The sequence below is a fragment of the Malaya genurostris genome, chromosome 1 (genome assembly GCF_030247185.1).
Source record: "Malaya genurostris strain Urasoe2022 chromosome 1, Malgen_1.1, whole genome shotgun sequence".
Lineage (NCBI taxonomy): Eukaryota > Metazoa > Arthropoda > Insecta > Diptera > Culicidae > Malaya > Malaya genurostris.
Window position 1 is genome coordinate 104,739,738 of NC_080570.1, and position 14,702 is coordinate 104,754,439.

Here is a 14,702-nt window from a genome sequence, read left to right on the forward strand (position 1 = left end):
ACCCGCAGAAATCACTTCTGCCTAGTCACCTCAGTTAAGTCCGAACGAGTGAAAAAAACGATGAGGTGTAGCGTCATTAGACATTTCAAAATCGCAGTAAATTTTGTAAATAAATGTAAATGTTGATCTGTTATGCCAAATAATCATTATGCCGAACGCTATTAGGCCAAACGACTTTATGCCAAACGTGGTAGCTCCATCCGGAATAATAAAATCGTCTGTATCTTGGCAACGAATTTACGTACAAATAAGTTTTATACATCGAAAATTTATGGAAAATTCGCACTTTCTTCTTGATTCGTCTCATCAAATGCTGCACACCTTCTGAGTCAACTTCTTTGGCACATTTGTTCCCCATTTTGTTCATTTGAGTCCGCTTCCGCTTCATTATTGCCCAAAATCTCTCGGTGGACCGGAACTGAGGGCAGTTGGGTGGATTTATGTTTTTATCGATGAAATCTACGTTGTTATCGCTGTACGTTGTAGTTGCAACTCGCCAAATCTAGCCAAAACTTCACCGGACCTTTATGGTCCTTAAGGGGGGAGTAAGGAATGATTTGTATAAAAAAACCGCTTAAGCAAATTGATTCAAACTTTTTTTTACATTATGAAGCATCATTTAAAGAATATTTTAGTTAAATTTCCGTAAATTAATATTGAAAAATAAGTCGGTAACAGAGTATTCCCCAAAACTTCTTTTGAGAATCACGCTGTGCGTTGAATACGACTACTCGGCGTAGAATTATCTGAAATCAAAAATGTTCCCCTCCGTCGTTTTCAAGTTATTGTTTTGATTTTTTAACAGCTCGTGACATATTCCAGCGAAAAACGCGATCTTACGCTAAATTTTCCGCCAAAAAATTAGGTGAAAAATTACCATAACATGAAAATGGAAAAATTTCAAAAACTTCATACCAAGAAACTATGTTCCAAGTTTGAAAAGAATCGGTTCAGGAGGTTTGACAGGATCGTGTTCACGGACTTCGAAAAGTTGGTTTTCAGAAAAACGCACGGAACGACCGAAATCAGCATTTTCGCGAAAAATTTAGTTGATTTGCTGATTTTAGTTAGTTATTTTTTGAGACAACTAAAAAAATCTTACTTTTGCTGATTTAGATTTTTTATTCTCATTCCCTTAATAATAATAAAATATTTGTTGAAATGACTATTTATTTTAGTTGAATTCACAAATTAAACGTACTGTCATTTCTTAGCTAAGGCACACTTCATATCCAGTCAACTAATTTTTTAGTTGAATTAAAGAAATATAATGTTGTTTTCAACCAATATGAATGGTTGAATTGGCTTCTGCAATCTGCAGCTATATGGCGCCCTGTCACCGAAACGGTAACACCTTAATGACTACTAGCCACTAGATGGCACACTACTGCCGAAAAAAATTCAGACGCGGTTGTCTTTTCTATATTGGCAGGTATAAATACGATGTTGTGTTGGAGAAAAAGACATAAACGAAACGTAAACATCTATTTGAATTTTTTTTCTTCTAAATCACTGTTTCTTCATTCTCACTGAAAACTTTGAGCACTCGGAAAACAAAAACCGAATACAAATAGTACACCGGACGGCGCAGCTCGGAAGGTTTGAAGATACAAAAAACCTTCATCACAATTAGAGTGAAACATTCAAAATTCACATCACTGTTCCGCGTAAAAACATTATTACGCACAATCGCTTCAAGTGCGCACAAATTCTGAATAAATACACTTTCCACTAACAGTTTACGTAACACATGCGAAAAACATCTAAACAATTTGCGAGCAGTTTCAACAAGACTGTCCCTTTTAGCTTTTTAATGGATTGTTTTGCTTTGACACTGCTGTCCTTCAGTAATGACGGTGATAGATAAATAGAATCAAAGTTTCTGATTTTAATAACGAAATTAGTTGTCAATGAGAATTTCGTGTTGGATTGAAATATTGCTGGTTTGTGTCCAGAATATTCGCCAACTAAACACATTCTCTAAAAATAAGAGTTTTTTTCAGCACAGTAAATTCTACATTTTAACTAATTTTATAGTTATTTTGGAAATTTTGTTGTTAGAATCAACTAATTCAAAAACAGTAATACGAATTAGGCGCAGAGCTAATTTCGGTCGTTCCGTGCGCGTTTAATTTTTTTTTCTCAAAAAGTCAGCAGTGAGTTTTGTTCCGATTGACTTGAAATTTCGGTACCATGTTTTTGAAATGTTAAACTACAAGAATATGCAAAAAAACGATTTACCGAAACTATTTATCTCTTACCCCTCCTTTATGAAAGATAATACGCAGTTGCACATCTTTTGTCAAATCATCAGCTTTTGGCAAATTTGTCTATAAAAGCAAACTTAAGCAGATTTTTTTACCAGAAAGCTGTCGGAAATCCCTTTTGACGTAGGTTTCACCGTCGATGAGCAGGCATCCTAGGTACTTCGTCGAAACCTTCTGGTACAATTTCCGAGCTCAAATTTTGGTGACGAAATTTTGCTTCAACATTGCAAACAAATTCTTCGAACGGTACTACGAGCAACAGCGTGTTTTTGTGCGATTTCATTCACTGATAGTCCAAGGTTTGCTCTGACGGTTCTCTACACCTTCTAGTTCAGCTGCCGGTCACGACGACGCTTACCTTGAGGCAGTCGATCCACGCTATTTCGCCCCCTGAAAGGTTTGAGCACATCATACATGGTTGATTTGACTATTTTCAACGTTTTTGCGATTATCAAAGAAGTGTGGTAAAACCGTTCAAAGAGACCCAGATGACGAGCTGGCAGCAGAACAAAAACGATAAAACAATGCAAAGATGATAAGGGATTACTTTAAGAACAATTCAAACGCTTTGATTCGGGACGAGGCTAATTTGGTAAATTCGGCAATGAAGAGGGCCGAGTTTTGCTTCTTTAAGGTAACGAAAGTGTCTTACCAAACCAATAAACAGACTACGATGGCCAAATCCCGCACCAGGAAGCTGTATCGCAAGTGGAACATTCAAGCAAACACTAAGCAGATTTCCGGCCAGGAGTGTTTCGTCGGCAAGTTCTGCCTGGATGTTTCGGATGAAGAAGGTCGAATAAAAAGAGTGAAGTAAAGTGTGAAGGAAAGATAGCGCAAGTGTTGCAAAGAATTTGATGAGAAGTCCATTTCTGTCTGTTGCATTTTATTCGTGTATTTTACAATTCCTTGTGATAGCAAGTGAAAAATTGCATTTCTGATAAAAAATAATTACTGTTTCCTGGATTTTTCTATAGCCAAGATTTGATATACTGGGTTTCCCACTAAAGACTCCTTCATTCTTTTCAATTTTTCAATGAAATCTAGCACATCGTAGGCAGATGATTCAACAAATTGAATTTAACCAGGGAATTTGTGTTTACACGAAACCCGGAGGGTCGCGATATACCTTCTTGAACAAGTAGAGCATTTAGCGATGTTCCAACAAAATTGTTGTTTATATACCTGATATACATGTGTTATAGTGGTTGGGTTTAAGTTCGATTTTGTTAGGAATCGCCGAGATGCACATTCAATTCTCTATATTTTATTCTATTAGCTCCGGTGAAAAAAAACCCAAATCATTTTCGTTAGGATTGTTGCATATGTCTAACATCGTAGATATTGCTTACAGCGGGCACATATTCAAAATATGTCTCGTCGTTCCCTATACCTATAATCCTAATTAGATTAAGGTCTAAAGTTTCGGTTCAAATCCAAGTCCAAGCAGAAAGCAAAATAAATCTATATTTTTTCTTCGGCTCATATTTACATCAACTTTCCATGTCTAGCCTTTTGGTACAAATTTTAAGTACTGTAAAGTACTGGTTAAAGGAAACGCAGATTGTGTTAGATGAAGTGTTTCAAAAAAATATAATCTATTTTTCTCTTAACTCAAAGAGTTACGTGAATGCAAATTGATGTGGAAATCTACAATCAAATCGTAGATCTGCAGTCTCATCTTCATTTCGTTTCCGAACCGATGGCGAAAACATTGTGTTAGTCATACACCAAACCTACAGACTGGAGAAAGTGTGGTTCAGTTTCGAAGACTGCACAGCAGTCATCGGGAAAGCTTTCGGTCGCCAGCCCCGGGACAGCAGTTCGCATCAGCAAATGTATTTGCATCGTAAATTTATCCATTCGTCACAGTTCACCAAATATGCCGTGGAGTCGAACGATAGATTTTTTGTTCCCGTTTCGAACGGCCCATCAACTAGAGTAGCGAAGCATTTTCTTATGCATTCGGGATGGGAAGGGCTACGGATTTTTTTCTCCTGGACTCGTTCCAATCCGATTTTTCGACTACGAACGAAATACGAGAACCGGCGAAAAGCGCACTGTGCCAGGCTGCTGCTCATTTAGTTCGGCAGCGAAAAGACTTGCTACAGTCTGGAGAAATATGGCCGATTCGGAGATAGTTGCATCCGCTGCCAACGCGCTGCCCAACGAGGTGTGAAAGTTGATAATCGTAAATAAATGGACGCCGTCGTTGGCTGGAGGTGAACGCTACTGCTCGGACAGTAAGGCTAACGATGGCTGCCCCGGATATATTGCTAGCTGGGTGATAAATTTGAAGTTTTACTTCATTTCATGGATACATTATGAAGCTTACGTTGGTGTTCGTTGGTTGTCGGGTTATGTGTTCAGTGTTCAGCTTATAGTCTTCGGATGTTGCATAAGTCAAACGATAGGATTAGCGGTAAATGTTTATGAACAAGTTCCTAAATCGAAACCTGAGCGGGCTGTGTGAGGCTCCGTCTGCAAGAATGAATAAATCGAAGTCTCTCATGAACTTTACATGTAGATCATGTTTCTTAGCCTCACATTACAAGGCACATTCAGCACACATTTAAGACTCGTTGTTTTTTTGGTATTTTACAAATTTTATTGCTTTGGAAACACAATCTTAAGGCAGGACTGACGAACGAACTTTTTTTTTAAATAGACAATTGCATATATCTCCTATATATTACAGCTAGATTAATCTAAACACTACAAATAAACCTGTTTTAATCCACCTAGTGGTGTAATGATGCCTTTCTCATATATAATATTGCGGTATTCTATTCAACATTTTTCTTTTCGATTTTTGAAAGAAACCTAGGGATTGTTTGTGCATAAACTAGTATAACAGAATGAAACAGTGTTTTGTTCGCGTAGGTCACCCTTAAGAAAATGAAATGGGTCCACTGTGGGTTGCACTACCGGTACCGGAACCCGAGAATCGGTATAATCGAAATCGGTTCGTACGGCCACCAACTAACATGATGTACAAACTCTACTAGTTTTTATTCAAAATTTGAAGATTTTATACAACTTTGCCATCGTATTCTAAACGACGACTTAAATTTTTGTTGCATCCGAAAATATGCAGTAATTTGGTAGCAGCATAAGACCTTTCATTTAACCCTAAGATTGGGAATAACATTTTTCAGTCCAGTTTACAACTCCCTATAACTCCGGAACCGGAAGTCGGGTCCGGATGAAATTTAGGAATTCCGTATAAAGCCGTGAGGCACATACACACACAGAGAGAGAAAGAGAGAGAGAGAGAGATTGCTTAGCTCGATGAACTGAGCGAATGATACATGAAACTTTACTTGAAATTTTTACTGGTCGGTTTTTCAAGTGATTGCATAACCTTTCTATATGAGAAAGGCGAAAAATGTTCAGAACCCAGTTGAGAAGACTTCATTTGCAGAATACTACTACATTTCATAAATTACATTTGAATTTAAGTTAGTGAAAAACGATTCAACCGTATTTGAGAAATTGCTCCATTTTAAAGATTTTGACCACTGTTTCCATAATTTTCGGATAAGGAGTGTATCGAAAATAAGCTACCCACAAATTTTTCTTTCAAATTATGATAAAAAACGATATTTTATTCAAACTAAAAATTGATCCTTTATTGTACGAGATTAAAATTGAGCATAATGAAAACTGGATGAAATTTAAGTTATTCCTTCACGAAATTTCGAACTTTTGATCGAAAGTTCTTCATCAAGTTCAGGACAAGTGTTGCATCGCATATTTTTTATGCTTGAGCCCAATTTTTTTTAACTCCTGCATGTTCCCAGCTGCCTTACCAGTCTTCTTGATGATCCTCTTCACGACTGCCCAGTAACGTTCGATGGGTCGAAGCTGAGGGCAATTTGGTGGATTGATATTTTTCTCATCGAGAGTGGTTTTGATATAGTGAGCCGATGCTAAATCCGGCCAAAACAGTGCAGGTGTACTATGTTTCTTATTGTTTCTTATATAAAGGCATCAATCTCTCCTGGAGACACTAAGATTGATAGATTTCTGCATTTATAGTTCCGATAGTGTAAAATTGGTTGACTTCAAACCACAGGAAAATATTTCTTGCATACCAGTATCTTTTACCGAATTTATCCACTTGAATCGACCCGTCCGCATCGCTCACATCCTCCCCAACGACGACAGTAAAGTATTCTGGACCTGGAAGGGTTTTTGAGTCCTCCTTTACATAAGTTTCATCGTCTATCAAAACGCATGCATCCGGACACTGCAAAAGACGCGAATACAATTTTCGGGCCCTTGTTGCTGCTCGCTTCTTCTGTTCTACACTTTGTTTCGAGATTTTCTGCTTCTTATAGGTCTTCAGGTGATTTCGCCTCTTGATACGCTGGATCATTCCGAAACTCGTTCCTGCTTTTTTGGCCAAATCACGTATTGACATTGATTTCTTCTTCATGATTAGAGATACCACTTTCTGGTCCAGTTTCGGGTTGGAATAATCGGGTTTTCTGCCTCTTCCTGGTAGCTCATCCAAAGAATAGTGTTCCCCAAACTTATTAATGATGATTTTAACACTGGCATGATTAATTCCAAACCGATTCGCTAATTTTCGCATATTGATACCCTTCTCACGTAGCCATGTGTCCAGAACCTCAATTTTCACTTTCTTTTCAATACGCGACATTTTGAAAACGCAGAATTTCATCCGCACAAACAAGTACAAACGAAAGCAGACAGCCAAACGCACAGCATGCTGTGATCTGAGCAAAAAAAAACATAACAAATACATGCGTACAACACAAATGTATGTGAATAGCTTATTCTCGATACACTCCTAATAGTGGAATTCGGATCATTAAACCATCAGATAATATAAATTACAAACAAAAGCAGTTTTAAGTTCAATTTAAAAGAATGTTCAAATTGTTCTGCTTCTTCGATGTAAATAGCGGTTTAAAATGACACATGGACTGAAAAGTCCCGGGTCAAACAAAGATAACACGATTTTTGGTTCAATATTAACTTTATTCATCAACGTAATCTCCATCAAGAGCAATGCAAGCGTTCTAACATTTCAATACCACTTTTGTAGAACAATTTATCTTTTTCCTCAAAACAGACCTCAGATTCAGCGCTAACTTCTTCATTCGTGCGAAATTACTTACCAGCGAGTATTTTTTCCAGGTCTGCAAACAGCCAGTAGTCGAAGGGAGCCAAATCTTGCAGGTACGGTGGATGTGAGAGCAATCCGAAGTTCAATTCATGTAGTTTTGCCATTGTTTTCATTAACTTGTGACCCGGTGCGTTGTCTTGATGAAACGAAATTTTTTCCATTGCCATAAACAACAAATCGAAAATGTAGCTTGTATACACAGATATGCCATGTTCAAGGTAGGCAAGGGGAGGACGCTTAGAACAATGTGCCAATCACACATTAATACAACTCATGTTGGTGCATTTACGTTTTCATACATTTGCACAGTTGCGGCACACAAAGGACTCAGTTTTGACAAGTAGCTGTTTCTTGGGGCACAGAGTGGCACACAATATATAACGTGTATTATTTAGAGGCACAATATCATATTTGATCATTTCGGTATGGTGTGAAATAGACCCAATACATTTTATTCATTACATCAATTTTATAATTTTATTTATTGGTAACAATACTATTTTGAAAGGAATAGAAGATCACTGGAGACAGTATATAAAACATCGGAGCTGTGAGCTAGATCCTAGTAGAAGCCGCAGCGATGAAGACGAACTGTAACATATATATTAATTAACAAAAGAAACTAACATTTATCTTAATAAAAACTTACTAACAGTTCGACTGAAAAGTTCGTATCGTTTAATAGAAACACACATTTTTTTGCCAAAATTCGTTTTTATTATTCAACATAATTGCCATCAGAGGCGATACAGCGATTATAGCGATCTTCCAACTTTTCGATACCATTTTTGTAGTACGATTTGTCCTTTGCCTCAAAATAGGCCTCAGTTTCAGCGATTACCTCTTCATTGCTTCTAAATTTTTTACCAGGGAGCATTCTCTTGAGATCTGAGAACAGGAAAAAGTCGCTGGGGACCAAATCTGGAGAATACGGTGGATGAGGGAGCAATTCGAAGCCCAATTCGTTCAATTTCAGCATGGTTTTCATCGACTTGTGACACGGTGCATTGTCTTGATGAAACAAAACTTTTTTCTTCTTCAAATGAGGCCGTTTTTCTGAAATTTCGTCCTTCAAACGCTCTAATAACGCTATATAATAGTCACTGTTGATGGTTTTTCCCTTTTCAAGGTAGTCGATGAAAATTATACCATGCGAATCCCAAAATACATCAACAAAAGTAGCTTCACTCAAAATGCAATATCTCACAAACTAATAATCAGACAGCTGTCAAATTTATACACGTATCTTTTGAAGGTTGGTACCAACTGAAAAAGGTATGGATTTGATACTAGTGGCGCTCCCTGTTATTATTGATGGGATTGATTTAAATCACTGGACTTCCATTTTGTTAGCCATATGCAGGGACGCGGGAAACATAGCCCTACGCCTCTGAGGGTAAAGCAAATGGCTCATGCCACATTTCATTCTCAAAATCAGTGAATGTACTTAAAATATATACTAGAGATAAGTCTGAAAAAAAATCCTCTTTATGTTGAAGAGTTTGTTTTTGGAATAGCCCAATCACCTTTGCTCGACTGGAATCGTATTTCGCTGTGGGAATTTAGATAGAAAATTTTCCAGCATTGTCACACATTTTTCAGTATTGATGAATTTCTTTGTACTAATTGGGACTACAACATCTTTATCCTCTTTATTTTTAATTGGCTGGAAAAAATCAGATTCTTGATTTAATCGGGTTCGTTTTATTTTATAATTTGTTCGCCTATATTTTTCCATCTTGCCTTTTTCATTAGCTCGTTGCTTGCTTTCAATACCCATCCATTCTTCAATACTAGGAAAAAGCGCATTTTACAATTATTCAAATACTGAAGAATACAAAAATATGAAAAAAATTAAAATATATTACCGTTCGGTTGCCTTTGTGAATTGGAACAAAGAAACAATCGGAGATTTTCCCCCACAGATTTTCAAAACACAAAGCTACCCCATCTTTCAAAACAAACAATTTGTTACCATGACGATAACGTTTGTTTATTTTCACTCACGGCATACTCCCAATCGAAATTCATCTGGATCCGATATCCGGTTCCGGAGTTACAGGGTAAAGTGTGTTCAATATTGTACATCGTCACTTGAACCGGCGAAACAAAACACGTAATAAAATTTCTAAACTGGTCTCAAAACTACACAAATTGATAGCTATTATCAGTAGGCAACTAAACAAACCGATTCCAGCTGTCCTGGTTTCCGGTCTCCGGTTCCGGAAGTATCGGAAATAGTAGTCATATATTCACTCATCCGTCATCCGGATCCGACTTCCGGTTCCGGAGTTATAGGGTAAAGTGTGTTCAATATTATACACCGTCACTTAAACTGACGAAACAAAAACCGTAAAAAATGTTGTAAACTGGATTCAAAACCGTTATTCCCAATCTTAGGGTTAAATGAAAGATCTTTTGGTTCGTCCAAAAATTACTGCATATTTTTGGATACAACGAAAATTTTAATCGTCTTTAAGAGTACGATGGCAAAATCGTAAAAATCATCAAAATTTGAATAAAAACTAGTAGAGTTTGCACGTCATGTTAGTTGGTGGCCGTACGAACTGAATTCGGTTCCGGTGTTGGAATTACATATAATAGCGAACCCACTTCGTTTTCTTAAAGATGACCTACTCGAATAAAGAACTGTTTCATTTTGTAGGTTATACTAGTTAATGCACTAACTATCCCTTGGTTTCTTTAAAAAATCGAAGAGAAACATTTTGAATAGAATACCACAGTATTATGTATGAGCAAGGCATCAATGCATCACTTGGTGGATTAAAACAGATTTTTTATTTCCTAAACGTATGAATCACCAAGATAATATTTCTGACTCGAAAAAAAAAACTCACCCAACCCAAGATGATCGATCCAAAACCATTCGTTACTAGTAAAGTTAATAGTTTTCAGTAAAAATAAATAAGTGATTGCAAGAATGTGCACCATCGAAAATGATGATTCATCCTTCTGGATTTAAAGCAAAGTTTTTTGTCTTTAAATTTAAAATACTAATGGAAATGAGCAGGAAATACATTTTTCTCGTAAACATTCAACTCGGATTTCTTCTCGTTTTTTTGGTAAATCAAAGTTATCCTTGATCGAAATGGTGCTTCATAACATTTTGATTGATAGCTAGTATTTTGACAGTGTTCAAAATTTTACGTGATTCTTCCGTTAGATTATCAAATAATCATAAAAAATGGATAACGAATTTGTCGAATCAGCTACTAGAACAGTACTCACAATGGCCGCCACTATGTTGCTTCATCAATCGGGCGTTTCTGAAGACCTTCATGAGCTCCTCCAGAAAGCAAGTAACGCATTGTCGGATGAAAGTATGCTTCATACTGTCATATGCTGTTGAACAAGCTCTAACAATATTATTTATTATAGTCACGGAACGGGAATTTTCGTGTGCTTTTCCAACTGCATCCATGAATAAAACTGAAAGTAAGTTCGAATTTTTTTTGGGTTGAATGGGTTAATATTCGTTTTATATGCACAGCTTCAAGATATCAACCACTCACAGATACGGGAATAGACCAACTTGTGGAGTCTCGGACAATGCATTTCCCGGAGACTCCTTTTAGCGTGCATCCGATGAGCTCAATGTACCAAAGACAACCTCTCGATACCCTAGCTGAGCTGGAGGAATCAAAAACCATTCACTTCGATGATACACGAGACACCCTTGCATGCGTCAATGATGGCGCAGGACCAGATGAATGCAGTGAGGATAGCAATTTCATGTTTATTTCTATCTAGCTAAACCATATGTTGGTTAGTTTCCGATAGGTTTCACGAAGAAATTGACAGATCATTAGATCAAAGCGAACCGTCCTACAGATTGACTCGTCCTTCTAGACCAGTGCAACGACGGGCTCAACGAGAAACCCCCGATCTGTACCGTTCATATGTAGCACCTATGCCAACATCGACATCCTGTACACCTAAATTTGCGGTTGGACCCCCATCCGCACCACCTGGAATCCATCGCAAACGTCATTTGAAAAGGATTATAAGTAAACAACAACCGGAGGCTTCATCTGCTAAACCCTTGACGTCGGAAACTGATGGATCTTTTCGAATTTCTCGTGCTCCTAGAGCTCCTATTTATCATGATAGATATGCTAGAATCCATCCAGATCGGTCATACGTATCAACAAATGTTGCTCCTGAAACATACTTCACTCCTAGAGAACTACCGCCAATGTCCCCGGCGATGGATTTAGATTCTGTATCATTGCCAGACGACACGCTTTTTTCGTTTACATCATCACAAGCAGTCCCAAATAGTGCAGGATCATACAGAATAGCTCGCCCTGATGGCAGCGTGAAGCGACGTGGCAAATCAGTAGAACCAGGATTATATAGATCTCACGCAGAAAACCCTTCTCCTCGCCCAGATCAAGTTATGCCTCCGCATTCTTACACACCAGGGGACGAAGAGTCCTTCGAAATTTATCGGCGCCATGGCAATATGCGAAGACTGGGCAGAAGACAATCCGATACTGATCTTTATCGATCGTTTGAAAACGTTGATCCAACAACTCAGGCATCGGCACGATCTCATCCTGGAGTTCCAACAATGATTTATCCAAGCAAATCTACACCAGCCGGTCATCAGCAGTTTGGCTTTACAGAGAAGAACTTGACAAGTGCTCGTGAACCAACTTTTCTCGATGTACCGTCCAGTACTATGTTTGGAAAATCTATGGACCAGAGTCGGCAGAATGATCCCGATAATCAAATCAGCATGCATTTCCCGAATCTCTCTCGACGTCCTCCGAACATAAATTTCTCTACCCATGAACGGAGTAAGTCGAAAGCCGAATCTGGTTTTGTGTCCGGTCAAAGTTTGACGGAAAATTTAGAAGAGATAGAAGCGGATTTTGCTCCAGATTTGAATTCTACGTTGTTCAGTAAAGCCGAACATGGACTAACGGACATCGACGAAACTGTCTGCAAGCTGCTGGACAGAATTTGCTATCAAGTGGATAAAATTCGCCTGGAAGGGACAAGTGCGGATCGAGATCGAATAGGAATACTAAGAAGGAATTCGAATGACTACGATTTCTCCACGGGAAGGATGCGGCAATAGGAACGTTCGTTGCATTACTAATACCTGTTTGCTGGATCATGATCGATTGAGTATTCGCATCTCGTCGTCAGTCTGTTTATATCAAAGAAGCATCATTATCTGGTCACTTAACTTAAAGGGTCATTAACACGCCTAATAAACAATAAAACACCACAACAAGGGTTTTTTTTTAAACAACAATGAACTGTCATCGCTTGTGTAATGTGACACCAGGCTGGGTGTTTTTTCTTTTGCCCGACGGCGACCTTTGCATTCCATCGCATTCCAAAAGGAAGGAGGGATCACAAGTTTTTGCACAAGTATCAGCGGACAAAATTAATAACACCGACCCTTGTCATAAGTCAGTATTAATTAGCAAAAGGGACAAAGGAAATATGCGACGAACTTTTTCGTACGTTTATTCGACCAAGTCGAACAGCCAGCAGAGTCCGTAATGCACGGAAAATTCCAGCATGCGCGCGTCAGCTACTAGAATACGATGAACAATGTGAGTACCTACCAGGACAAACCGAGCTCAACCAGTTGAAACTCGGCGGAAATTTTCCCCATGGTTGTGGTGATTGATGTCGGGTGTAAACGGAGGAATATTTATCATCGCGTTTTTAGCAGGATGTTCAGTTTCTGTGTTGTTTTTCAGTCTCCCAGCTGAGAAGGTAACGACAGTTGCGAATATTTTTCTTCACTTCTGAGCTGCACCGCGTCAGATATTCCTAAAATATGTCCTTCATCACCAGTCATAACTACGCGAAAGATGAGGAAATGGTTCTCGTGATGGTGCTGCAATGGAGAACAGAGATTTGGTTGCGCCTGAAACAGCGCCAATCTTTCTTCTCGTTTTTGGCTTTCCGAAGCATTTCATTTCCCACAAACTGCAAACCCTTAATCCGCTCTAAAACCAAGTAAGGGAGAGGGAGTTGAATAAATGGAAATAGTACTTTTTCACCCAATTAAAAAAAGTTTTGAAACGACTCGTGAAATGGTGACATGATTTCCCTTGCAAAGTTATCCAAATTCACGTAACAAAAGGCGGACTGATAAAAAACAAGTTTGTTGCATCGCTAAACGGCATCCATCATGGCTGCATAATTCTGTGCGTACTTATCGCTGAGTTCAGTGCACGGATACGATGCAATGCTACAGTTTATTTATATTTATGTCATCATTTAATCAAATAGTTCTCTCTGGTTATGTATTTTAGAAACTTGATCACTTATAATGGGTTGACATTATATTTGAAAGAAAAAAAATCTGTTGGATATCAACTAGCACCTCCTTCTTAGTTCCAGTGTTCTTAGTGGTCAGAGACTTCTGAATACAAGTTTTATATAAAATTTTGATATCTATTTGGTAACGGGTGTTATTGAGGAGGTTTGTTTTTTCATTAACGATTACTCTATTGTCTGAAAGTTGTTTTGACAGTGTAAAGTCATGGCTCTACTCAGTATTGTTTGGCAAATCATCATGAGCAGGTTAACTCCAGAAACGCGCTACCAAATCATGGAAATCTATTTTCAAAATCAGTGTATAATTAAAACTGTTTCTTTTGAATGATGAAACGCATTTTTGGTTGAACTTATTGAAAGAACATTTCAACGACAACATTATTTCGAGAAGTGGACCGTTGAATCGACGACACGACCTGCCACTCGTCTATTAAAACTGTATCGCAAATTTAACTACCCCTCAGTAACTGGTAATGTCAAAACTGAATAGCTTGAAAAAATATTGGAACTGGCAACAAGGGCCAAAAATTGTTTATTTCGAATAACAGAACCATAGTTACCAATGTTGTTCTGTTGAAAAATAAAAAAATCTAAAATAGTACCGATATGTGTTTGTGCTAGCGAGAAAATGACTATCAATTCTAGGTAAGGTATTCATAAAATATGCATTAATGACAGCTTTTTACATAGTTATTTATTTCAGGTTCCCGTTCGAAAGCCGAACAACAAGTACAATCTACCAAGTTGTGCTGCAAACTAGTCGAAACTTTTAAAAACTCAGATCCTCTCTTAGTTGGGTGGTGAGGATCTGGCGACTGGAGAATAGCCTGAGGTGCACTATTATCCCAGAATACTTTTCCAGCTACCTGATTTTTGTGAATGAATACATTTTACCTTATTCATTCAATAATACGTTTATAATAAATAAATGAAATGTCCGTAATCGA

General features: G+C 37.9%; 1 protein-coding gene and 1 long non-coding RNA gene across 2 annotated transcripts; both read left to right on the forward strand.

The window, feature by feature from the left end:
• The first annotated feature begins 10,529 nt into the window (after positions 1-10,529).
• Positions 10,530-12,675, forward strand: LOC131440295 (uncharacterized). Its single transcript, XM_058611436.1, has 4 exons — positions 10,530-10,766; positions 10,825-10,881; positions 10,937-11,161; positions 11,217-12,675. The coding sequence occupies exons 1-4, from the start codon at positions 10,631-10,633 to the stop codon at positions 12,530-12,532; spliced, it is 1,734 nt and encodes a 577-aa protein (XP_058467419.1). The 5' UTR covers positions 10,530-10,630; the 3' UTR covers positions 12,533-12,675.
• A 1,692-nt stretch (positions 12,676-14,367) lies between these two features.
• LOC131440297 (uncharacterized) lies at positions 14,368-14,702 on the forward strand. The gene is made up of 2 exons (XR_009231370.1): positions 14,368-14,400; positions 14,459-14,702. It is a non-coding gene; the product is annotated as an uncharacterized LOC131440297 (long non-coding RNA).